Source organism: Xiphophorus hellerii, chromosome 19, assembly GCF_003331165.1.
Source record: "Xiphophorus hellerii strain 12219 chromosome 19, Xiphophorus_hellerii-4.1, whole genome shotgun sequence".
Taxonomy (NCBI): Eukaryota; Metazoa; Chordata; class Actinopteri; order Cyprinodontiformes; family Poeciliidae; genus Xiphophorus; species Xiphophorus hellerii.
In genome coordinates this window covers 1,379,781-1,403,512 of record NC_045690.1, presented here as the reverse complement: position 1 = coordinate 1,403,512, position 23,732 = coordinate 1,379,781, and the positions used below count along the sequence as shown (strand labels likewise).

Genomic DNA, 23,732 nt, shown 5'->3' with positions numbered 1-23,732 from the left:
TCTTGATGATTTCAAAAACTTTGTCAACACCTCTCAGGTATTTCTGCAAACTTTCAAATCGGAACCTACCAACAAACAAAATCAGAATTTTACAAACTTGACCTGTGTGATCCAGCAGGTTTCGTCCGAATGTCTCTGACCTGTTTTGTGTTTTGCTCATCTATTTTTGAAGCTGATTGTGTTCTTGGAGGATAAAGCTAATCTGGAGCTCTTTAACAACGCAGCGATCCCACAAGATGTAACAGACTACTACATCTTGCAGCTTTATGAGTTCTACCCATCCTTTGGACTCATGATGTAACTATCCACCAGTTTGAAAAGGAAACATTATTATTACAAGAAAGTAATAAGTTTTATTCATTTTGCTAAAATCATCCTTCAACATGTCACCTTTCATTCAGGCTCCCAGGCTCTTTACTCTGCTCGCCTGACATCCCAAGCTCCTTATTTACTTCTCTTAGTGAGAACGATACGATGGCCATCTTGGACAAGCTGAAGACATTCTGCAACAGCACAGAGAATCCTGAGGTACCAGATGAAAACGTCACAGAGGTTCTGCTCAGTGACCGTCTGTATGACCTGTAGCAACATGCTTTTCTCTTTATTTCATTCAAGATTTCTCTTTTTTGTCACACAGAAATCATTTGATTGCACTGATGGGTTTAAATGCAGGAAAACAAGATAAAAGCAAATATTGTCTATACAGTGGACCCCTGTTAATGGCGGGGGTTAGGAACCACTGCTATCTGCTGAAATCCACCAATACTTCTGACCCCATTAAAAATGGTTTTAACTGATTATTTCAGTAGCTCAAGCCCTTCCTGTCCATTCATTGTATATCCCCACAGTTCAGTTTATGTATCCAATAGTTATTGGGCAAAAGGTGGGGTCACAAATCACCAGTCCGTCACAGGGCAACACAGATACAGTGCAAGATCACTTATGTCTCTCAGGCCTTTATGATCTGTTTTCTGCGTTAACCTGGAAAGATCTTACCACTCCATTCCAATTTTCACGACAATCCTCCTCACATCACTTCAGTGACCAGTTTAGGCCCCAGGACAAGTGTTTCATTGTGCAGCCTGTGCAGACACCAAATATACCCTAATATGCATTAATACTCACAGTGGAAACCATCTTAGCACTACAGCTGAAGCTAATATCCATGCACTTCCTTATCTACGCCCTTGGGGGTTTAGCCAATCAGCGCCAAGGAAAATTCATGGCACTTTTACATTAAGTGCTTTGCAAATCCCAGCCAATAGCATGTCAACTAGCATTGCATCTAGGTATTTCAGCTTCCTAAGCTGCATTTTATATCAAATATGTCAGGATAAGCTGTTGAATAAGTCAGCAAATAGGCTCATTTTCCATGAATAATTTGATGAATTTGCACATTTTTAAGCACAAAGAGGCAGTATCCACTGACCAACGCCTACTGAGCTTTGCTTTCAGTCACCGATGCAACTTGCTATAGAATTCCCTTTTGTTGCCCGGCTCAGAAGACTGCAACAAGAAACTGGGAGGACACGACAACAAGAACCATTTTAAGCCCTTCAGAGAAATTATTGATAAAAATGATTGTCTGGGGGTAATGGGCAGCAGCCCAACAACCGCTACACCAGCGCGTGCTCCCTCGGCCTGGTCCTCTGTCTGGTGCAGATCTTGCTCGGCCATGGAGTGGACGGCCCACACAGGTCTCAGCCTCTGCTCCCACACCGGGTCAACCGACTGCCGCACCCCACGCCGTCTGGCCCCGGCCCCGGCTCCGGCTCCGGATCTCATCTGCCATGATGAGAGGAACGGGCGTTCCTTAAATACGATCCAGGTGGACACATGATCATAAGAGCCTCCCACAATTTGAAGACCTTAATTAAAAGAAAATTAACCGGCCACATTGCAACACAGCAGGGAGCCATCACACCGTTCTATAAATCTGGGTTCATTTAACCCAGCAGGTTCAGATGTGTTGATCTGCTCACAAATGATCATTTATACAAAGACTGTATACAAAGATGGTAGAATTCTTAAAAATATGAAAATGTCACAAAAAAACAGTTATATTTATTTAATATATGATGAACTGTTGTGATGTAGAGGGATGTTTGACCAGAAATTTAGTTCACAGCCATTAATAATGCATGTTTTATTAAACAGAGATCTGCAGCTCTGGCGTCCAACATCAAGGTCTTCACAGCGCAAACGTTTGAAGACCTTGGAAATGCGTCTTCTGGCCTGACAAACAGCCAGATCCTGTCTGTGTCGCCTGAGGTGCTGGTTTTGTCTTTGTCCATCCTGAGCTCAGTGAACACCTGGGGACAGGACCAGGCCAGCAACATCATCCACCGCATCACCTCCTCAAGCTTTCAGGTACAAACCCGACAATATACATAATAATCACGTCTTTTATCCATGAAGTGTAAACTAATATAGCTCGACAGATTAGAAAGTTGCCTGCAATCAGCTTCCAGTTCACTGATCATGTTTTTAATGGGTGGAATATGACTGACAGATCAACAGCGCAGCCTCTCTGGAGTCTCTGGGGACTCTTATCATTGGAGTTCCTTCAAAGTCAATCAACAATATCTCAGCTTCTGAAGTACTCAGCGCGTCCAAGAACCCAACGCTTGTTTCCAACATGCTGGAAGCCCCGAAGGTTGTCCAGGAGGCTTTTGTCAAAAAGGTAAAAGATGAGACTTCTATCTTAACTTCATTCATGATCATCTATTCAGAGCATCGTGTGAATAAAACAAGAAAAATCTGCCACTTAGTTCCTAGTTGGGATTGGGAACCTATTTGTGTAGAAAATACAGATATTTCAATATGTATGTTTGATTTTAATCTTTATTTATAAATGAAAGACACACAATGAAACATCGACTGAAAGTTGTGCATCAACTATACAAGTTGCAGCGACTAAAATGTTCCACGTGTAGCTTTTCAGACTGATGCAGTTAAAAACACGTAACAGTTCTACTCATTAGACTTAAAAACAAGCTTTATTATAGTGTCCAATTAAGTGAAAAGACTCAAGAACTGGTAGAACTTTTTCTCTTGCTTACTGCTGAGTGAATGCATAATCTAATGCATGTAACCTCCATCCAGATCATTTCTGTGGACTCCAGTCCAGCCAAAGTGGTGGAGAACGTCCCTGATGCCTTAGCAATGGAGATCCCACCCTCCCTGCTGCTGTTTCCTGAGGGAACAGCCAACATCACTGCGATAAACAAGAAGACGTGGACCGCAGATCAGGTCAGTGTTTCCTGTTTAATGCAGAATGGATAATAGCGTGAAGTAGATCCAGGCTGTCAGTGGATTAACTTTGAAACACACGCAATCTCCCCAAAGCTAAATTAGTAAAAAAGAGTTTGACAAGCTATATTAAATATGCAAAGGTAACGCAAAGTTGAAAATATGTCCACTTGGAGACTTCTACTGATGTGTAAATGTGTCCAATATTTTTCTTAGAAATGTAAAGGAACATTTTTTCATGCTACCTGAACACGTGCAGAAGGTTTATGTGAGGAACTAAGTGCAGCAAAGCATCGTTCTAAAAATATCTAACATGGACCATAATCAATCTATCCAGACACTGGCTACAGCTGCTTATACAATTTTAACCTTTTAAAACAATGCAAACAAATCTACAGTCAAGTCTGTACTTCCTATTTCTTAATGTTTCAGAACAATATAAAATCAAAGTAATCTTATAAATGAAAATTATTCTTTGTTTACCACTGATGAAAGTAAAAAAAAAAAACATTATATGCACTTTTAAATAATTTTTTATTATGATTCAAGTGTGCCAGAAAAAAACAAGATGTTTGTAAGAAAGTATAAATTGTTATCTTATAGTTCTCGGTATTTAATTTCATTGGCTTGTAGTTTTTGTTCAGACAACAGTTTAACGCCAAGCTAACCTGAATTTACTCCTTTGCTTTTCAAATTTAGAAAGCAGAAGTTCAACAAACATCTTAATGTCTTTTTTCTGTGTTTTTCAGGCCACCATGTTTTTTGCGACGCTGGCTGAGGCAGATTTTGACACTGAGCAGTAAGTGAACAAACCTGCCAACCCTGGTATTTATTGTGAATCTTTGAATGTCTCCGGTGTAATCTTTCTTGCCTTTTCTCCAAAGACTTTCTCCATTTGTGCTGCAAGGCTTCACATGCGGCACGGTTAAGAAAATGAGTAAAGCCCAAATCAGTCAGTTGATCCACGCCTGCAGGCCGAGGAAAGGCAGGGCTAAGGTGGAGCTGAAGGAACCTCAGGTAAGATCTGGAGCAACACTAACAAGTCACTTCATGGGAAGCAGCGAACCGTGTCTACTCTACATTAAACGTTATAGTCCACTCATTTGAATCAATTAATTCAACCTTCTCACACTGTAACCTCCAGCTGACCTGCATGTACAACCTGATCCGTGACGACCTCTCTCAGAACTTCACAGATTATCCTCCAGACATGCTTCTCTACTTGGAGTGAGTCTCTCTCCACCTAATTATTGTAACTATTGTGCCAGTTGTTTGAAAGTTATCTGATCACTAATATCTTTTTTACAACAATCCCCACCAACAGCTCCAAAAATGTCCAGAAAGCAAACTGCAGGTCCTACTTCTCTGCCCTGGGTGCCGCAGACTTCTCTGTGGCCTCCAGCATCTTGAACAAGGGCCCACAGAAGTTCAGGGAAGCTAGAGACTGCTTGGTGAGAGCCAATAAAAAGAGAATCAATACAAAGACAAAGAGCCTATCTGCAGCATGCATCAAAGCACACATTACACATGTGCCTCAAATTATTCTTCTACAGCAGAGTAATGGAACGTATTCACTGATTTGAACGTTTTTCACTGTTTCAGGGGATCAGTGGCAACAGCCTGAGCAGAGACAATGTGGAGGTCCTGGGGAACATGGTCTGCACTCTGAATAGATCCGACATTGAGAACTCAGATCCTCTCATCCTGGAAAACCTCAAAGCCTGCAAAGACCTCTCTGCCAGCCAGGTGGCTGCTATGGAAACACTGCTGCTGTCTGGGAAAACACAATACGGGTACTAAAGAAATTAATCCAGTCATTTAGTCTGCAGGGAAAAAATCACTCAGTTTCTGTTGTCCTGCATTTTAATATAAATCGAGATAAAGTGGGCTCTTTATTTACATCTAACATACTTGGATGTTAGATTATCTTCTAAAATAATCAGATAGACTTAGATGGATTTCACAGCAACATACCAGGCAACAATTGATCACTTGCTTGTTGTCTGAATGATGACTTGTGTATATTTAAATATTTGTTAGATGTGTCATATTTGCACAAACCTTTTTTCAGAGCTGTAAACAGCTGGGACCAACAGACACTAGAGGGGCTGGGAACACTTCCTTTGTATTTAACAAGAAACATCTGGACACATTTCACAGCTGTAAGTCTGATGACGTTAAGATGCGACATTAAGTCACCTAACAACAACTCATTTGTCTTTGCATGAAAGAACTAACTGTCATATTATCTCTACTTTGTCAGGCAACACAGAAAAGATTCCTTAAGGGTTTCATGCCTGACCTAAGGATACAAAAAACACAGAAGTGGAAGCTCAAGAACCTGTTTTCACAGCTCACCCCTACAGCAGCAAAACGAGAAGCAGGTAAACCTTTTTAAAAGCAGCTACTGAAGCTAAAGCTGCAAGATTTCCTAAATGACTAAAGGTTGAGTTATTTAAGTGGAATAAATTAGTTACAAACCAATCCCAACTCGTTTTCTCAAACTTTTAAAAGGATGCAGCGAGGGGAACATCACCCAGGTGACCGTCAGCGACCCTTCCTTCCCCTTTGGCTACAATCAGCTGCAGTTTCAACTCTGCCTGGACGTTCCCATTCTGAAAGACAACCTCTACTCCATCTGCCAGAAAGTGGATGATGATGGTTATAAAAGGATCATCCTCAATAAACTCAACCAGGTGACATGGGAATATCTGTTACTTTTTAAAGAGAATCAAAGTGTTTTGGTGGTAAAATCCAAGTGCTTTTTTATGGTTTTCACAGCTGCTTTTAATCCAACCTCCTCCTCTTACAGTAAAAACACTTTCCCAGAGTTTAGTGTAGTTGTTGGTTTCTCCGGAAGCTTTAAAATGTGCCAGATATGTACATATTCATGTGCATGTGTGAGTTTGCCTGTGTGTGCCTGCCAGATCCACCGGGTGGCGGACCCTGATAAAGAGGGTTGCTAACTAAAAGCGGTTGCCAACGACTGGACTGAGCTCAAACTGATTTGTACATTTTCAAAAATAAGTGCAAACTCTCACTCATCACATCCATCCATCCATCCATCCATCCATCTTCTTCCGCTTATCCGGGGTCGGGTCAGGGTAGCAGCTTCAGAAGGGAGGCCCAGACTTCCCTCTCCCCAGCCACTTCTTCTAGCTCTTCAGGGGGAATCCCGAGGCGTTCCTGGGTCTTCCCCGGGGCCTCCTCCCGGTGGGACTTGCCCGGAACACCTCACCAGGGAGGCGTCCAGGAGGCATCCTGACCAGATGCCCGAGCCACCTCAACTGGCTCCTCTCGATGTGAAGTAGCAGCAGCTCTACTCTGAGTCCCTCCCGGATGACTGAGCTTCTCACCCTATCTCTAAGGGAGAGCCCAGACACCCTACGGAGAAAACCCATTTCGGCCGCTTGTATCCGCGATCTCGTTCTTTCGGTCATGACCCAAAGCTCATGACCATAGATGAGGGTGGGAACGTAGATCGACCGGTAAATCGAGAGCTTTGCTTTTTGGCTCAGCTCTCTCTTCACCATGACGGACCGGTACAGCGCTGCTTCACGGCAGACACTGCACCAATCCACCTGTCGATCTCCCGCTCCCTTCTTCCCCCATTTGTGAACAAGATCCCGAGATACTTAAACTCCTCCACTTGGGGCAGGACACCCCCCCTGACCCTGAGAAGGCACTCTACCCTTTTCCGGCTCAAGACCATGGCCTCGGATTTGGAGGCACTGATCCTCATCCCGGCCGCTTCACACTCGGCTGCGAACGCTCCAGCGAGAGCTGCAGATCATGACCTGATGAAGCCAGAAGGACCACATCATCTGCAAAAAGCAGAGATGAGATCCTAAGGCCACCAAATCGGATCCCCTCAACACCTTGGCTGCGCCTAGAAATTCTGTCCATGAAAGTGATGAACAGAATTGGTGACAAAGGGCAGCCCTGGCGTAGTCCAACTCTCACCGGAAACGAGCCCGACTTACTGCCGGCAATGCGGACCAGACTCTGACACCGGTCATACAGGGACCTGACAGCCTGTATCAAAGGGCCCGGTACCCCATACTCCTGGAGAACCCACCACAGGGCTCCCCGAGGGACACGGTAGAATGCCTTCTCCAAGTCCACAACACACATGTAGACCGGTTGGGCGAACTCCCATGCACCCTCCAGGACCCTGCCGAGGGTGTAGAGCTGGTCCAGTGTTCCACGACCAGGACGTAAACCACACTGCTCTTCCTGAATCCGAGGTTCGACTATCCGACGGACCCTCCTCTCCAGGACCCCTGAATAGACCTTGCCAGGGAGGCTTAAGAGTGTGACCCCTCTATAATTGGAGCACACCCTCCGGTCCCCCTTTTTGAACAGGGGGACCACCACCCCAGTCTGCCAATCCAGGGGAACTGCCCCCGATGTCCATGTGATATTGCAGAGTCGCGTCAGCCAGCACAACCCTACAACATCCAGAACCTTAAGGAACTCCGGGCGGATCTCATCCACCCCCGGGGCCTTGCCACCGAGGAGCTTCTTAACCACCTCGGCGACCTCGTCCCCAGAGAGTGGAGAGCCCAACCCAGAGTCCTCAGGCTCAGCTTCCCCAATGGAAGGCATGTTGGTGGGATTGAGGAGGTCTTCGAAGTACTCTGCCCACCGGCCCACAATGTCCCGAGTAGAGGTCAGCAGCACACCATCCCCACTATAAACAGTGTTGGTGCTGTACTGCTTCCCCCCCTGAGACGCCGGATGGTGGACCAGAATCGCCTTGAAGCCATACGGAAGTCTTTCACAATGGCCTCTCCAAACTCCTCCCACGCCCGAGTTTTTGCCTCAGCAACCACCCGAGCAGCATGCCGCTTCACCTGCCGGTACCCATCAGCTGCTTCCGGAGTCCCACAGGCCAAAAAGGCCCGATAGGACTCCTTCTTCAGCCTGACGGCATCCCTCACCGAAGGTGTCCACCAACGGGTTCGAGGGCTGCTGCCGCGACAGGCACCGACAACCTTGCGGCCACAGCTCCGATTGGCCGCCTCGACAATGGAGGCACGGAACACAGTCCACTCAGACTCCATATCCCCCACCTCCCCCGGGACGTGTTCGAAGTTTTGCTGGAGATGGGAGTTAAAGCTCCGTTTCACAGGGGATTCCGCCAGACGTTCCCAGCAGACCCTCACAACATGTTTGGGCCTGCCAGGTCTGACCGGCTTCCTCCTCCACCACCGGAGCCAACTCACCACCAGGTAGTGGTCAGTGGACAGGTCCGCACCTCTTTTCACCCGAGTGTCAAAGACATACGGCTGCAGATCCGATGAAACGACGACAAAGTCGATCATCGAACTGCGGCCTAGGGTGTCCTGGTGCCAAGTGCACATATGGACACCCTTATGCTTGAACATGGTGTTCGTTATGGACAATCCATGACGAGCACAGAAGTCCAACAACAGAACACCGCTCGAGTTCAGATCGGGGGGGCCGTTCCTCCCAGCCACTCCCCTCCAGGTCTCACTGTCATTGCCCACGTGAGCTTTGAAGTCCCCCAGCAGAACAAGGGAGTCCCCAGGAGGAGCACTCTCCAGTACCCCCTCTAAGGACTCCAAAAAGGGTGGGTAATCTGAACTGCCGTTCGGCCCGTAAGCACAAATGACAGTCAGGACCTGTCCCCCCACCCGTAGGCGGAGGGAGGCTACCCTCTTGTTCACCGGGGTAAACCCCAACGTACAGGCGCCGAGATGGGGAGCAACAAGTATGCCCACTCCTGTCCGACACCTCTCACCTTGGGCAACTCCAGAGTGGAAGTATGTCCAGCCCCTCTAAAGGAAACTGGTTCCAGAACCAGAGCCATGCGTCGAGGTGAGACTGACTATTTCTAGCCGGAACCTCTCGACCTCACACACTAGCTCCAGCTCCTTCCCCACCAGAGAGGTAACATTCCACGTCCCAAGAGCCAGCTTCTGCAGCCGAGGATCGGACCGCCAGGGTCCCCTCCCTTGGCCGCCACCCATCACACACTGCACCCGACCCCTTTGGCCCCTCTCACGGGTGGTGGGCCCATGGGAGGGGGGGCCCATGTTTCCTCTTAGGGCTGAGCCCGGCCGGGCTCCTTGGGTAAAAGCCCGGCCACCAGGCGCTCGCCATCGTACCCCCCCCTCAAGGCCTGGCTCCAGAGTGGGGCCCCGGTGACCCGCGTCCGTGCGAGGGAACACGAAGTCCAATGTTCTTATCCATCATTGGGGTCTTCGGGCTGCGCTTTGTCTGGTCCCTCACCTAGGACCTGTCTGCCTTGGGTGACCCTACCAGGGGCATGAAGTCCCAGACAGCATAGCTCCTAGGATCATTGGGGCACTCAAACCCCTCCACCACGATAAGGTGGCAGCCCAAGGAGAGGCCAGCACTCATCACAAATAAGTTTAAAAGCAGAATTTGATGTACTTCATTTTCAAAGACGATGATAACGCATGTAATGTCAGATTTTGGTGTTTGTTCAACACAGTTTGTCTCAATCTGTCTCTCCAGGCATTCCCATCTGGAGTTCCTGATCAGGAAGTACAGATGCTTGCTTCAGTCTCTCGCTCAGCAACACTTGATGACATCTCTAAGTGGAACATCACTGAACTGGATACCTTGGCAGCTCTGATGAAACCTGAAGATGGAACATGGGAGACGGCACAGGTACAGCAGACCGTAGACATTACCAAAACTTTCATTTGACTGGAATTTGGTAACTTGAGTTTTTCTTCATGATACATTTAGAGCAAAGCAATCATCACCAAGAACCTGAATACCTCTGGAAATTCACTGGGCAGCAGTGAACTGAACATTATTGACTCCAACCTGTGCTCACTGGACACCAGCACATTAGAGACCATCACAGCAGACAGTATCAGGTTGGTGTCAGCGTGGATATAACCAACATATCCACTGTGGTCGTTAAAGTAAAACTGAATGCCTCTGTATCTGTTGTCAGAAATACAAAGCTTCTAGATGTGGCATCATGTTCAACTGAGCAGAAGAGAGTCCTCTACGAGATCAGCAACACCTCCTTCAGCGTCCATCGTGATAATCCGATTAACTTTTTTAACCTGGTTAAAGGCTATCTAGGTGAGATTACATACTCACTATTATCTAATTATCCAAATAAGAATTGCTTTTTAATTTTGTCATTCATTTCTTTTTTGAAAGGTGGAGCATCTCTGGTTGATATAATATCTTTGTCAAAACAAAATATAAGCATGGATGTGAAAACCTTCATGAAACTAAACATCAGTGTTATAACTGTAAGTATAAACAAGAAAGAACTAGCATTAGGTGAATTCTTTGGACAATAATAAATGTTCTCTTCTGAAAAATATAATTTAACTGCAAAAAAATATTTTTTTCAACATTTAATTTTTCTAAACATGCAGGATTTAACTGTTTCCAACGTCCAGAAACTCATGGGGGAAAATTTACCGGACCTAAAGTTGTTTGAGAACGACACTGTGATTCAGATGTGGGTAAACTTGCAACAACAGTCGGATCTAGACAGAATGGGTATTGGTCTATCTACCAACAGCACGATCCCTCCAACTACAATGCCCACCCAGGAAACTAGTTTAACAAGTACTGGAACTGCAACTGGAACACGTTCTGACACACAAACAAAAACATCCCTAACCACTTCTGACATACCAGCACTTACTACCACATACAGTTCAACCATTCATACTGTAAGCAGCTCATGGAGGACAACTAACACTGCAACCAGTGCTGGAACATCAACAGGTAATTCTGTGGCTACTGTTGGAACAACAACCGTGAGTGCTGAGTCTCCTCCTTTCACAACAAGAGCAAAAGTTTCAAGTAGTACTGGAACTTCAACACAAGATGCTGGAACAATCACAATGTTAGAAACAACTGTTGGAACGAGTTCCTTGATATCAAACCCTAAACCTGAAACAAGTGCTAGAACTTCAACAGGAGATGCTTTGGCCAGTGCTATGACAACAGTAGACTCCGAAAACAGTGTTCTCACAGCAACAACAAACTTAGCAAATGCTGCAACATCATCATCAACAGGTGGTCCAACTGATTCTTTGACATCTCCAGATTCTGAATCTACCACTAGCACAACAATGCCTTTTCCTACAACCAGTTCTGGAACAATGATGCCACAAGTTACAACTACGAGTGGGATGTCAACAACTACTGCAGCCACAGGAAGTGAGACTCAGACCACTCTCACAATCAGTGCTACCACAACAACAAAACAAACTTTAACCAGTACCAGTTCAGAACTATCAAACACTGCAACCAGCCCTGTTACCCCAGAGCCTCTAACTGAAGGCAAGAGCAGTACAACATCAACACCAGATGCCACAACAACCTCTGAGACAGCAACAGCAGATGTTTCACTTGGTACACCAACAAAAAGCCTCACTGACTCTGAAATGCCAACCTTAGGTACCAGTAACAGTCCTGGGTCAGCATTATCATCTCCTGGCACTACTACTGTGGTAAGAACTTGAACCTCAATAGAGGATATCATTTTGTCTCTTCTATTTTTGTGTCTGCCTGTTGTGATGTTCTAACATGCCAGCCTTTTAATGATCTACTTGTGAGCTTTCTCTTCTCCAGGGCACTTTTACATCTCAGTCTGACAAAAAAAAATTGGCTTTAGTTTCAGTTTGGATTCAACATTTTCAACCAGTGTAATATTCTTTTGCAGAGATGTACAACTTGCTCTGGGTTTTCTAACCTCAGCCTTGCACATTTAATATCTTGCACTTTTTATTCTTTAACACCAACTTATACATAACAATCTACATCTACAAGAAGAAAAGCAAACTTTTAGCACATAAATCTCAAGAATTGTAAAATGTACGATGTGTAGGTTTTTAATCTGTTTTCTAAAAATGCATCGTCTCTGGCTGTACCATCCTGATGTTCACTAAACCAATTCATTCACACCTCTTTTTTCCTCCTAAAACTGAATTTCCCCACAGACCCAGTCTTCCAACTACACACAGAACCTGACATTGGCCTTTCTTGAGGCTGTGCTGGATAAAAATTTCTCCATGTCGGCTGTTAGTGATGAGGATTTCCTGCTATGGCTTAGGCTGCAACTCAGACCTTTGCTGGTCAATCTCTCTCCAGCTATGGTTATTCACCTCTTTGGTATTGTGAAAAACAGGAGCTGCAACAGCAGCCAAGAGATGTAAGTATCTATTCAATACATTTATGAAATTACAGTAGATATAAAAATATTACAAAATGGCTCCATCTTTTAGGCAATACATTGTATAATGTGACATTGATTATTGGTTTAAATTAGTAACTGATCATTTCCATTCAGGATTTCAGTGCTTGAAACTGTGCAGATGACACTCAGCGACGAAACCAAGGCAGAGATCTACAAAAATATGATCCTCTTCCTCCAAGGTAGAAAATAATGCTTACAACAAAAGAAAAGAAGCTTATTCTCTCTTTGACATTTCTTGGTTGCTTTAGTACATTTTTAACATCAGTCTAAACATCTTAAAAACAGTACATTTCTCAGGACATTTAATTGAAATGGTAAACTATGATTATCTGTAAAAACACAAAATCGTACCCAATATTTTTGGTCTAGTTTCTAGTGCTAATATCTTAGTACACTTAAAATAAGAAAACTAACTTACAGTTAACTTTTCAGCAAGATATAGGAGCTCGTTTGAAGTCAATAATACCATAATATTGATAAAAATGTAATGGAGTGAAATAATCTGCCATTCACGACATTTTCCCATAAACTAAAATGTCTTATTCCACTGGCAGATTATTAGGCCTTTGCAGCGCTTCGCTGCTCAGGCCTATTGTAATCATAGTGTTATGTTTCTTTCAAAACCCCCTCCTCTGTGACCTTACTTCATCGCACAGATATGAAAATTGGTACACTTGTAGAGCTCCCCAAGACGCACAGAGAATTCAATTCACGTCATAGTGCAAGTCAAACAGGAAGTAGGCCATTTTGGATTGAAGCTCTAATTTTCAAGTCCTTTTGGAAGTTTATAGCCTTCGCATTTGATCGAACTCCTCCTAGGGATTTCGATCATCGGCTACTGTGAACGGTCTCTATCTGACCCCTTTGACCTGATCAACATGAAACTGTGTTCAGAGACAGAAGACATGGATTTCAACCCTGACCAGTTTCAGTGGAGCAGGTGTGCGTGGCGGTGTGGCGAAGTGACATGTAACGCTTTTGCCATACATTTGGCTCTAAATTCCAGTTTCAAGCTGAGCTCCATCAACCTTACTGGGATGAATCCTTATCTGCCCTGACAGGAATCCACAACAATCTTTGGTGGGCGTGGCCTAATTTCTCTACAGCGCCCCCTAGAATATTTTAAATGATCAGCCCCAAGCCATGCTTTATCCCAGAGTTATGAACCTTGGTACACATGTGTATCTTGTCAGAACGTACAAAAAAACCTCTCTTGGAGCCATGGTCCATTCCCAACAGGAAGTCGGCCATTTTGGATGAAAACCGCCATTTTCTCTTTTTTATCGACATTGTATCTGACCAAACTTGTCTTACAGCATTTGACATACACACTTCACACTCACTCAGCACAGTCTTGAGGCATAGTAGGTCAAAAAGTATCAAAGGATTTCTCATACATCAAAGCATGTGGGCGTGGCTAAGTGTCAAACTTTGACTATTTGCCATGAAACATCAAGGTTCAATAACTTCCACATGCAAGGTCACAGCTGCATCAGACTTTCTATGTCTCATTACAGACCAGTCCTCATCACATTTACTTGGTCAATTGATATCACCTTAGCCCCGCCCCCTTCCAACAGGAAGTCGCCTGTTTTTTCTGCTGGATGTCTTACTTTTACTCTGTGATTCATATAGGTTTAAACCTGTGCCAAGTGACATAAATGACATGATGATGGATTCTGTCAACACTGGCTGCTGGCTGAACCGTGTGGGCGTGGCCGAATGGCCAATTTCAGTCCCTCGCCGTTTGCATGCGATTGTCTCGAAATTATACATTCATAATCGGATTTGCACCAAACTTTTTAAAACTGATTTTTGTCAGCCTGTAAAGAGCCCAATAGCATTAAATTGTCATTTGACTCCACTGCGCCCTCTAGGTTAATCAATCGGGTATATCCCCTTGCTGCATCAGCCGATCTGCACCAGATTTTTCGTGCGTCGTCAGGGAGCACTGGCGAATGCATCGGGTGGACGGTGGATGGGTGCGGGAACTGGGTGAGGCCTCTGCGGCGGCTGGCGGGCGGTGTCGCCGGAACCCCCACGGTCGCCATGAGGTCGGAGCAGCGCTGAGCTGCGAGGGCCGTTCGAGGCTGCTTGCAACTTTAATTTTACTTATAGCTCATATCTTTTCATCAATATTAAGGAACTGACTTAAAACAAGCTCCCATTACTTGCTGAAAAGTTACTTGTAAGTTAGATTTGTTTTATTTTGAGGGTTAGTACTATTTGACATATTTGTACTAGAAGCTAGATCAAAAATATATTTTTGGTTTTTGCAGTGTGGATTTTCTGCAGAATTCCCAAATCCATCTCCTGAAATAAAGACAGATCAATTAATATATCAATGCTCTCAGAGACACAGCTCCAGGAATTCTGGTTTTTGAATAAACTATTCAATATGTTTAATGTCACTGTGAAATTTGTACTCTAAAATGTTTCTGATTGAAACTACAAAAAAATCTAAATAACAAGAAGGAAACATGCAGATTTTCTCAAGAACAATTATTCTTGTGCTCCTTGTTATAAAGTGACAATAGTCTTTTGCAGCAGCATAGCAATATCTCATGCATAACAGGCAGGATATGATGCACAACCATCACCCTAATCTTTAGCTCTACCCCCAGATACTCAATCAGATTTCAGTCAGGTCTCTGACTGGGTTGCTTCTAGATCTTAAAATGATTTCTAGTTGGGAGAAACATGTTAGTAAAATTAAAGTAGAACTTTAAACCTAAATCTGCTAGGGGTACAAACGATTTTCAGTGTAGTTGAATGAAAACTTCCAAGAGGTGTTTCAGCAGTAATACTTTTGTAGATTAAAAAGTATCACTTTTTCAAGCTCAAATAACAAATGGAACATCAGTCCAGTTGTGTATGATTACCCATGTTATTTATTATTGTGGTGCTACTGTCCTTTAGTCTCTAGTAGCTTGAGAGGGAAAAGAGCAAATGGTCCGACATTGGGATGCAAACCTGGGATAGCTGCTTTAGAAGAAGCAACTGGGTGTGATTTGCTGAAGCTGATGAAAGTCATGAAAACTTGACATCTTTAAGAATTTCAGCTTAATTCTACAAAAAATGCCCCAAAGCAACCACAACAGAAATAAAACTGAAAAGTCTTTTCTGTCCACCGATGTCTTATTTGTACCCAGAATAAGATGCTTTACTTTGCAACACAGATCAAACGCCACTAAAGTGTTACAGTGGTGGAAGCTTTTACATCTTCCTGAAGAACAACTTCCTCAGCTTTGGCTTTCCTGATGTCCCGTCATTCATCTCTCTTCTTCCACCAACACGCAAATCAGAGGTACAGCTAAATATCTGAATATGAACAACATTTATACACACAGATAAAAGGGAACGGATAGAAAGGAGATTTTTGGGGCAATTTTGTTTATACATACTTCTATATTAGGAATCCAAAAATGGACTCATTCACGTAATCGAGCTAAATTAACTTAAAAAGTGTTTTCTTCTGTTTTCAGCTCCTAAATACCATTAGCACCTCAGAACTGCGTCAGTTCCTCATTCAGCCGGGCGCAATCAGTAACAGTTCAGGCATCTGCATCATTTTCAGCAACTACAACAACACTCCTTCCTTCCTAGAAAACGTATGTCCTCATCTCAAATTTAAATGTGTAGTAACATCTATGGGTGAATCTGGTTGTGTTCTCCTCACTGTTTAATATTTCTGTACAACACCTGCAGGAGGACGTCCCAGATGATGTGAGGAGGATCATCCTTCCCTGTGTTTGGCCTTTGGCTCTGAGCAGCAACAGAAGATCTGAGGTTGATCTGTGGTTTAACGTACGTTTGAGGAACTATCTGAGGTTCCTCACCAAGGATCTCATGAGCTTCAACAAAGTGCAGAATGCCTCATGTCTCACCTTCCAAAAACTGTGAGTCAGTGTCTCATGTTGTCATAACATTGACAAAAGGTCCCCATGTAACCACATTTCATTGCTTCCTGTTCCACAGGGTGTCTTTCATGGGAAAGAACTTCACCTTCACCGGTTCAGACTTTGGACAGCCAGATGTGTACACCACCATCAGAAGCTACTTGGGTGCTGGTGAGATTTTGGAGAAAAATGTGACACGAGAGACGTCTTAAGTCTCTTTTACACTTTAAGAATATATTTTTGATTAATTGGTGTTGTTACATCTCCAAGTCTAGGGGTAGAGGAGGGGAAAGTAACAAATGACCCGGGTATGAAGAGGCAAAACCAGGAGGCTGTAGTTAATGTTTTATTTAAAAATAAGCCAGGTAGAATCTTGAAAAACCTGAGGAAAAAATGAGAGTGTAAATAACAAAATCCAGGGTTTCTAATAAGACACAATCCTCCAACAATCTAACCTGGGAGAGACCAGGAACCTGGTGTCTTCATAAACACTCATGCCCCACTCATCTACTAGCCTGGAAAAAGAGAATAAGTGCACACACTTCCCTCAAACCACCACAAAGCTGCAGCGCACATGCTGCCCAGTTGGCCAAGAGGCCCTGAGATCAGTTCCCACCCAGCTTTATACTTCATGAGGCAGAGTGGAACCAGCTGCGACTGCTTAAGTTGCAAGAACTCAGCAGCAACCTGGAATTGACAAACACACATGCAGTCACCACAGCATGTAACAGTGTTTATGCATTGAGACAGTAATAAGTCCATGAAAAGTTTGATTTTTGGAAACGGATAGAAAACATCTATTACATTTTAATGACATTAGTGAAGTCTGCTGCCTAAAACACTGAAAATCCCTGTTTTTCCTCAGAATCTGTGGCCAGATGCTACAACGCCACAGACCCAGATCTGAACTCCACCTCCTGGTTTGTCAACTACATCGGCAGCTTTGTGATATTTATCACTCTTGATGATTTCAAAAACTTTGTCAACACCTCTCAGGTATTTCTGCAAACTTTCAAATCGGAACCTACCAACAAACAAAATCAGAATTTTACAAACTTGACCTGTGTGATCCAGCAGGTTTCGTCCGAATGTCTCTGACCTGTTTTGTGTTTTGCTCATCTATTTTTGAAGCTGATTGTGTTCTTGGAGGATAAAGCTAATCTGGAGCTCTTTAACAACGCAGCGATCCCACAAGATGTAACAGACTACTACATCTTGCAGCTTTATGAGTTCTACCCATCCTTTGGACTCATGATGTAACTATCCACCAGTTTGAAAAGGAAACATTATTATTACAAGAAAGTAATAAGTTTTATTCATTTTGCTAAAATCATCCTTCAACATGTCACCTTTCATTCAGGCTCCCAGGCTCTTTACTCTGCTCGCCTGACATCCCAAGCTCCTTATTTACTTCTCTTAGTGAGAACGATACGATGGCCATCTTGGACAAGCTGAAGACATTCTGCAACAGCACAGAGAATCCTGAGGTACCAGATGAAAACGTCACAGAGGTTCTGCTCAGTGACCGTCTGTATGACCTGTAGCAACATGCTTTTCTCTTTATTTCATTCAAGATTTCTCTTTTTTTGTCACACAGAAATCATTTGATTGCACTGATGGGTTTAAATGCAGGAAAACAAGATAAAAGCAAATATTGTCTATACAGTGGACCCCTGTTAATGGCGGGGGTTAGGAACCACTGCTATCTGCTGAAATCCACCAATACTTCTGACCCCATTAAAAATGGTTTTAACTGATTATTTCAGTAGCTCAAGCCCTTCCTGTCCATTCATTGTATATCCCCACAGTTCAGTTTATGTATCCAATAGTTATTGGGCAAAAGGTGGGGTCACAAATCACCAGTCCGTCACAGGGCAACACAGATACAGTGCAAGATCACTTATGTCTCTCAGGCCTTTATGATCTGTTTTCTGCGTTAACCTGGAAAGATCTTACCACTCCATTCCAATTTTCACGACAATCCTCCTCACATCACTTCAGTGACCAGTTTAGGCCCCAGGACAAGTGTTTCATTGTGCAGCCTGTGCAGACACCAAATATACCCTAATATGCATTAATACTCACAGTGGAAACCATCTTAGCACTACAGCTGAAGCTAATATCCATGCACTTCCTTATCTACGCCCTTGGGGGTTTAGCCAATCAGCGCCAAGGAAAATTCATGGCACTTTTACATTAAGTGCTTTGCAAATCCCAGCCAATAGCATGTCAACTAGCATTGCATCTAGGTATTTCAGCTTCCTAAGCTGCATTTTATATCAAATATGTCAGGATAAGCTGTTGAATAAGTCAGCAAATAGGCTCATTTTCCATGAATAATTTGATGAATTTGCACATTTTTAAGCACAAAGAGGCAGTATCCACTGACCAACGCCTACTGAGCTTTGCTTTCAGTCACCGATGCAACTTGCTATAGAATTCCCTTTTGTTGCCCGGCTCAGAAGACTGCAACAAGAAACTGGGAGGACACGACAACAAGAACCATTTTAAGCCCTTCAGAGAAAATTATTGATAAAAATGATTGTCTGGGGGTAATGGGCAGCAGCCCAACAACCGCTACACCAGCGCGTGCTCCCTCGGCCTGGTCCTCTGTCTGGTGCAGATCTTGCTCGGCCATGGAGTGGACGGCCCACACAGGTCTCAGCCTCTGCTCCCACACCGGGTCAAACGACTGCCGCACCCCACGCCGTCTGGCCCCGGCCCCGGCTCCGGCTCCGGATCTCATCTGCCATGATGAGAGGAACGGGCGTTCCTTAAATACGATCCAGGTGGACACATGATCATAAGAGCCTCCCACAATTTGAAGACCTTAATTAAAAGAAAATTAACCGGCCACATTGCAACACAGCAGGGAGCCATCACACCGTTCTATAAATCTGGGTTCATTTAAACCCAGCAGGTTCAGATGTGTTGATCTGCTCACAAATGATCATTTATACAAAGACTGTATACAAAGATGGTAGAATTCTTAAAAATATGAAAATGTCACAAAAAACAGTTATATTTATTTAATATATGATGAACTGTTGTGATGTAGAGGGATGTTTGACCAGAAATTTAGTTCACAGCCATTAATAATGCATGTTTTATTAAACAGAGATCTGCAGCTCTGGCGTCCAACATCAAGGTCTTCACAGCGCAAACGTTTGAAGACCTTGGAAATGCGTCTTCTGGCCTGACAAACAGCCAGATCCTGTCTGTGTCGCCTGAGGTGCTGGTTTTGTCTTTGTCCATCCTGAGCTCAGTGAACACCTGGGGACAGGACCAGGCCAGCAACATCATCCACCGCATCACCTCCTCAAGCTTTCAGGTACAAACCCGACAATATACATAATAATCACGTCTTTTATCCATGAAGTGTAAACTAAATATAGCTCGACAGATTAGAAAGTTGCCTGCAATCAGCTTCCAGTTCACTGATCATGTTTTTAATGGGTGGAATATGACTGACAGATCAACAGCGCAGCCTCTCTGGAGTCTCTGGGGACTCTTATCATTGGAGTTCCTTCAAAGTCAATCAACAATATCTCAGCTTCTGAAGTACTCAGCGCGTCCAAGAACCCAACGCTTGTTTCCAACATGCTGGAAGCCCCGAAGGTTGTCCAGGAGGCTTTTGTCAAAAAGGTAAAAAGATGAGACTTCTATCTTAACTTCATTCATGATCATCTATTCAGAGCATCGTGTGAATAAAACAAGAAAAATCTGCCACTTAGTTCCTAGTTGGGATTGGGAACCTATTTGTGTAGAAAATACAGATATTTCAATATGTATGTTTGATTTTAATCTTTATTTATAAATGAAAGACACACAATGAAACATCGACTGAAAGTTGTGCATCAAACTATACAAGTTGCAGCGACTAAAATGTTCCACGTGTAGCTTTTCAGACTGATGCAGTTAAAACACGTAACAGTTCTACTCATTAGACTTAAAAACAAGCTTTATTATAGTGTCCAATTAAGTGAAAAGACTCAAGAACTGGTAGAACTTTTTCTCTTGCTTACTGCTGAGTGAATGCATAATCTAATGCATGTAACCTCCATCCAGATCATTTCTGTGGACTCCAGTCCAGCCAAAGTGGTGGAGAACGTCCCTGATGCCTTAGCAATGGAGATCCCACCCTCCCTGCTGCTGTTTCCTGAGGGAACAGCCAACATCACTGCGATAAACAAGAAGACGTGGACCGCAGATCAGGTCAGTGTTTCCTGTTTAATGCAGAATGGATAATAGCGTGAAGTAGATCCAGGCTGTCAGTGGATTAACTTTGAAACACACGCAATCTCCCCAAAGCTAAATTAGTAAAAAAGAGTTTGACAAGCTATATTAAATATGCAAAGGTAACGCAAAAGTTGAAAATATGTCCACTTGGAGACTTCTACTGATGTGTAAATGTGTCCAATATTTTTCTTAGAAATGTAAAGGAACATTTTTTCATGCTACCTGAACACGTGCAGAAGGTTTATGTGAGGAACTAAGTGCAGCAAAGCATCGTTCTAAAAATATCTAACATGGACCATAATCAATCTATCCAGACACTGGCTACAGCTGCTTATACAATTTTAACCTTTTAAAACAATGCAAACAAATCTACAGTCAAGTCTGTACTTCCTATTTCTTAATGTTTCAGAACAATATAAAATCAAAGTAATCTTATAAATGAAAATTATTCTTTGTTTACCACTGATGAAAGTAAAAAAAAAAACATTATATGCACTTTTAAATAATTTTTTATTATGATTCAAGTGTGCCAGAAAAAAACAAGATGTTTGTAAGAAAGTATAAATTGTTATCTTATAGTTCTCGGTATTTAATTTCATTGGCTTGTAGTTTTTGTTCAGACAACAGTTTAACGCCAAGCTAACCTGAATTTACTCCTTTGCTTTTCAAATTTAGAAAGCAGAAGTTCAACAAACATCTTAATGTCTTTTTTCTGTGTTTTTCAGGCCACCATGTTTTTTGCGACGCTGGCTGAGGCAGATTTTGACACTGAGCAGTAAGTGAACAAACCTGCCAACCCTGGTATTTATTGTGAATCTTTGAATGTCTCCGGTGTAATCTTTCTTGCCTTTTCTCCAAAGACTTTCTCCATTTGTGCTGCAAGGCTTCACATGCGGCACGGTTAAGAAAATGAGTAAAGCCCAAATCAGTCAGTTGATCCACGCCTGCAGGCCGAGGAAAGGCAGGGCTAAGGTGGAGCTGAAGGAACCTCAGGTAAGATCTGGAGCAACACTAACAAGTCACTTCATGGGAAGCAGCGAACCGTGTCTACTCTACATTAAACGTTATAGTCCACACATTTGAATCAATTAATTCAACCTTCTCACACTGTAACCTCCAGCTGACCTGCATGTACAACCTGATCCGTGACGACCTCTCTCAGAACTTCACAGATTATCCTCCAGACATGCTTCTCTACTTGGAGTGAGTCTCTCTCCACCTAATTATTGTAACTATTGTGCCAGTTGTTTGAAAGTTATCTGATCACTAATATCTTTTTTACAACAATCCCCACCAACAGCTCCAAAAATGTCCAGAAAGCAAACTGCAGGTCCTACTTCTCTGCCCTGGGTGCCGCAGACTTCTCTGTGGCCTCCAGCATCTTGAACAAGGGCCCACAGAAGTTCAGGGAAGCTAGAGACTGCTTGGTGAGAGCCAATAAAAAAGAGAATCAATACAAAGACAAAGAGCCTATCTGCAGCATGCATCAAAGCACACATTACACATGTGCCTCAAATTATTCTTCTACAGCAGAGTAATGGAACGTATTCACTGATTTGAACGTTTTTCACTGTTTCAGGGGATCAGTGGCAACAGCCTGAGCAGAGACAATGTGGAGGTCCTGGGGAACATGGTCTGCACTCTGAATAGATCCGACATTGAGAACTCAGATCCTCTCATCCTGGAAAACCTCAAAGCCTGCAAAGACCTCTCTGCCAGCCAGGTGGCTGCTATGGAAACACTGCTGCTGTCTGGGAAAACACAATACGGGTACTAAAGAAATTAATCCAGTCATTTAGTCTGCAGGGAAAAATCACTCAGTTTCTGTTGTCCTGCATTTTAATATAAATCGAGATAAAGTGGGCTCTTTATTTACATCTAACATACTTGGATGTTAGATTATCTTCTAAAATAATCAGATAGACTTAGATGGATTTCACAGCAACATACCAGGCAACAATTGATCACTTGCTTGTTGTCTGAATGATGACTTGTGTATATTTAAATATTTGTTAGATGTGTCATATTTGCACAAACCTTTTTTCAGAGCTGTAAACAGCTGGGACCAACAGACACTAGAGGGGCTGGGAACACTTCCTTTGTATTTAACAAGAAACATCTGGACACATTTCACAGCTGTAAGTCTGATGACGTTAAGATGCGACATTAAGTCACCTAACAACAACTCATTTGTCTTTGCATGAAAGAACTAACTGTCATATTATCTCTACTTTGTCAGGCAACACAGAAAAGATTCCTTAAGGGTTTCATGCCTGACCTAAGGATACAAAAAACACAGAAGTGGAAGCTCAAGAACCTGTTTTCACAGCTCACCCCTACAGCAGCAAAACGAGAAGCAGGTAAACCTTTTTAAAAGCAGCTACTGAAGCTAAAGCTGCAAGATTTCCTAAATGACTAAAGGTTGAGTTATTTAAGTGGAATAAATTAGTTACAAACCAATCCCAACTCGTTTTCTCAAACTTTTAAAAGGATGCAGCGAGGGGAACATCACCCAGGTGACCGTCAGCGACCCTTCCTTCCCCTTTGGCTACAATCAGCTGCAGTTTCAAACTCTGCCTGGACGTTCCCATTCTGAAAGACAACCTCTACTCCATCTGCCAGAAAGTGGATGATGATGGTTATAAAAGGATCATCCTCAATAAACTCAACCAGGTGACATGGGAATATCTGTTACTTTTTAAAGAGAATCAAAGTGTTTTGGTGGTAAAATCCAAGTGCTTTTTTATGGTTTTCACAGCTGCTTTTAATCCAACCTCCTCCTCTTACAGTAAAAACACTTTCCCAGAGTTTAGTGTAGTTGTTGGTTTCTCCGGAAGCTTTAAAATGTGCCAGATATGTACATATTCATGTGCATGTGTGAGTTTGCCTGTGTGTGCCTGCCAGATCCACCGGGTGGCGGACCCTGATAAAGAGGGTTGCTAACTAAAAGCGGTTGCCAACGACTGGACTGAGCTCAAACTGATTTGTACATTTTCAAAAATAAGTGCAAACTCTCACTCATCACAAATAAGTTTAAAAGCAGAATTTGATGTACTTCATTTTCAAAGACGATGATAACGCATGTAATGTCAGATTTTGGTGTTTGTTCA

The 23,732-nt window shown here is 43.3% G+C and overlaps 1 protein-coding gene across 1 annotated transcript; it reads left to right on the top strand.

Moving 5' to 3' along the window:
* The first annotated feature begins 6 nt into the window (after nt 1-6).
* On the top strand, nt 7-23,261 carry LOC116708890 (serine-rich adhesin for platelets-like). Its single transcript, XM_032547013.1, has 39 exons — nt 7-37; nt 173-297; nt 402-528; nt 2,158-2,370; nt 2,513-2,683; nt 3,106-3,252; nt 4,002-4,051; nt 4,137-4,269; nt 4,397-4,479; nt 4,577-4,703; nt 4,855-5,045; nt 5,324-5,414; nt 5,516-5,636; nt 5,767-5,948; nt 9,760-9,915; nt 9,997-10,130; nt 10,211-10,344; nt 10,426-10,520; nt 10,650-11,738; nt 12,228-12,439; nt 12,578-12,663; nt 15,664-15,791; nt 15,970-16,095; nt 16,193-16,383; nt 16,463-16,554; nt 17,249-17,379; nt 17,515-17,639; nt 17,744-17,870; nt 19,502-19,714; nt 19,858-20,028; nt 20,452-20,598; nt 21,348-21,397; nt 21,483-21,615; nt 21,743-21,825; nt 21,923-22,049; nt 22,202-22,392; nt 22,670-22,760; nt 22,862-22,982; nt 23,113-23,261. Exons 2-39 carry the CDS (start codon nt 293-295, stop codon nt 23,253-23,255), a joined length of 5,937 nt encoding a protein of 1,978 aa, XP_032402904.1. The 5' UTR covers nt 7-37; nt 173-292; the 3' UTR covers nt 23,256-23,261.
* Nucleotides 23,262-23,732: the final 471 nt, after the last annotated feature.

What these genes read in the sequence shown, in the direction of transcription:
- LOC116708890 (XM_032547013.1), top strand. An exon ending in AGGAGGCTTTTGTCAAAAAG is followed by an intron (nt 20,029 to 20,451) that starts GTAAAAAGATGA and finishes ACCTCCATCCAG; the next exon opens with ATCATTTCTGTGGACTCCAG. An exon ending in GGGAAGCTAGAGACTGCTTG is followed by an intron (nt 22,050 to 22,201) that starts GTGAGAGCCAAT and finishes TCACTGTTTCAG; the next exon opens with GGGATCAGTGGCAACAGCCT.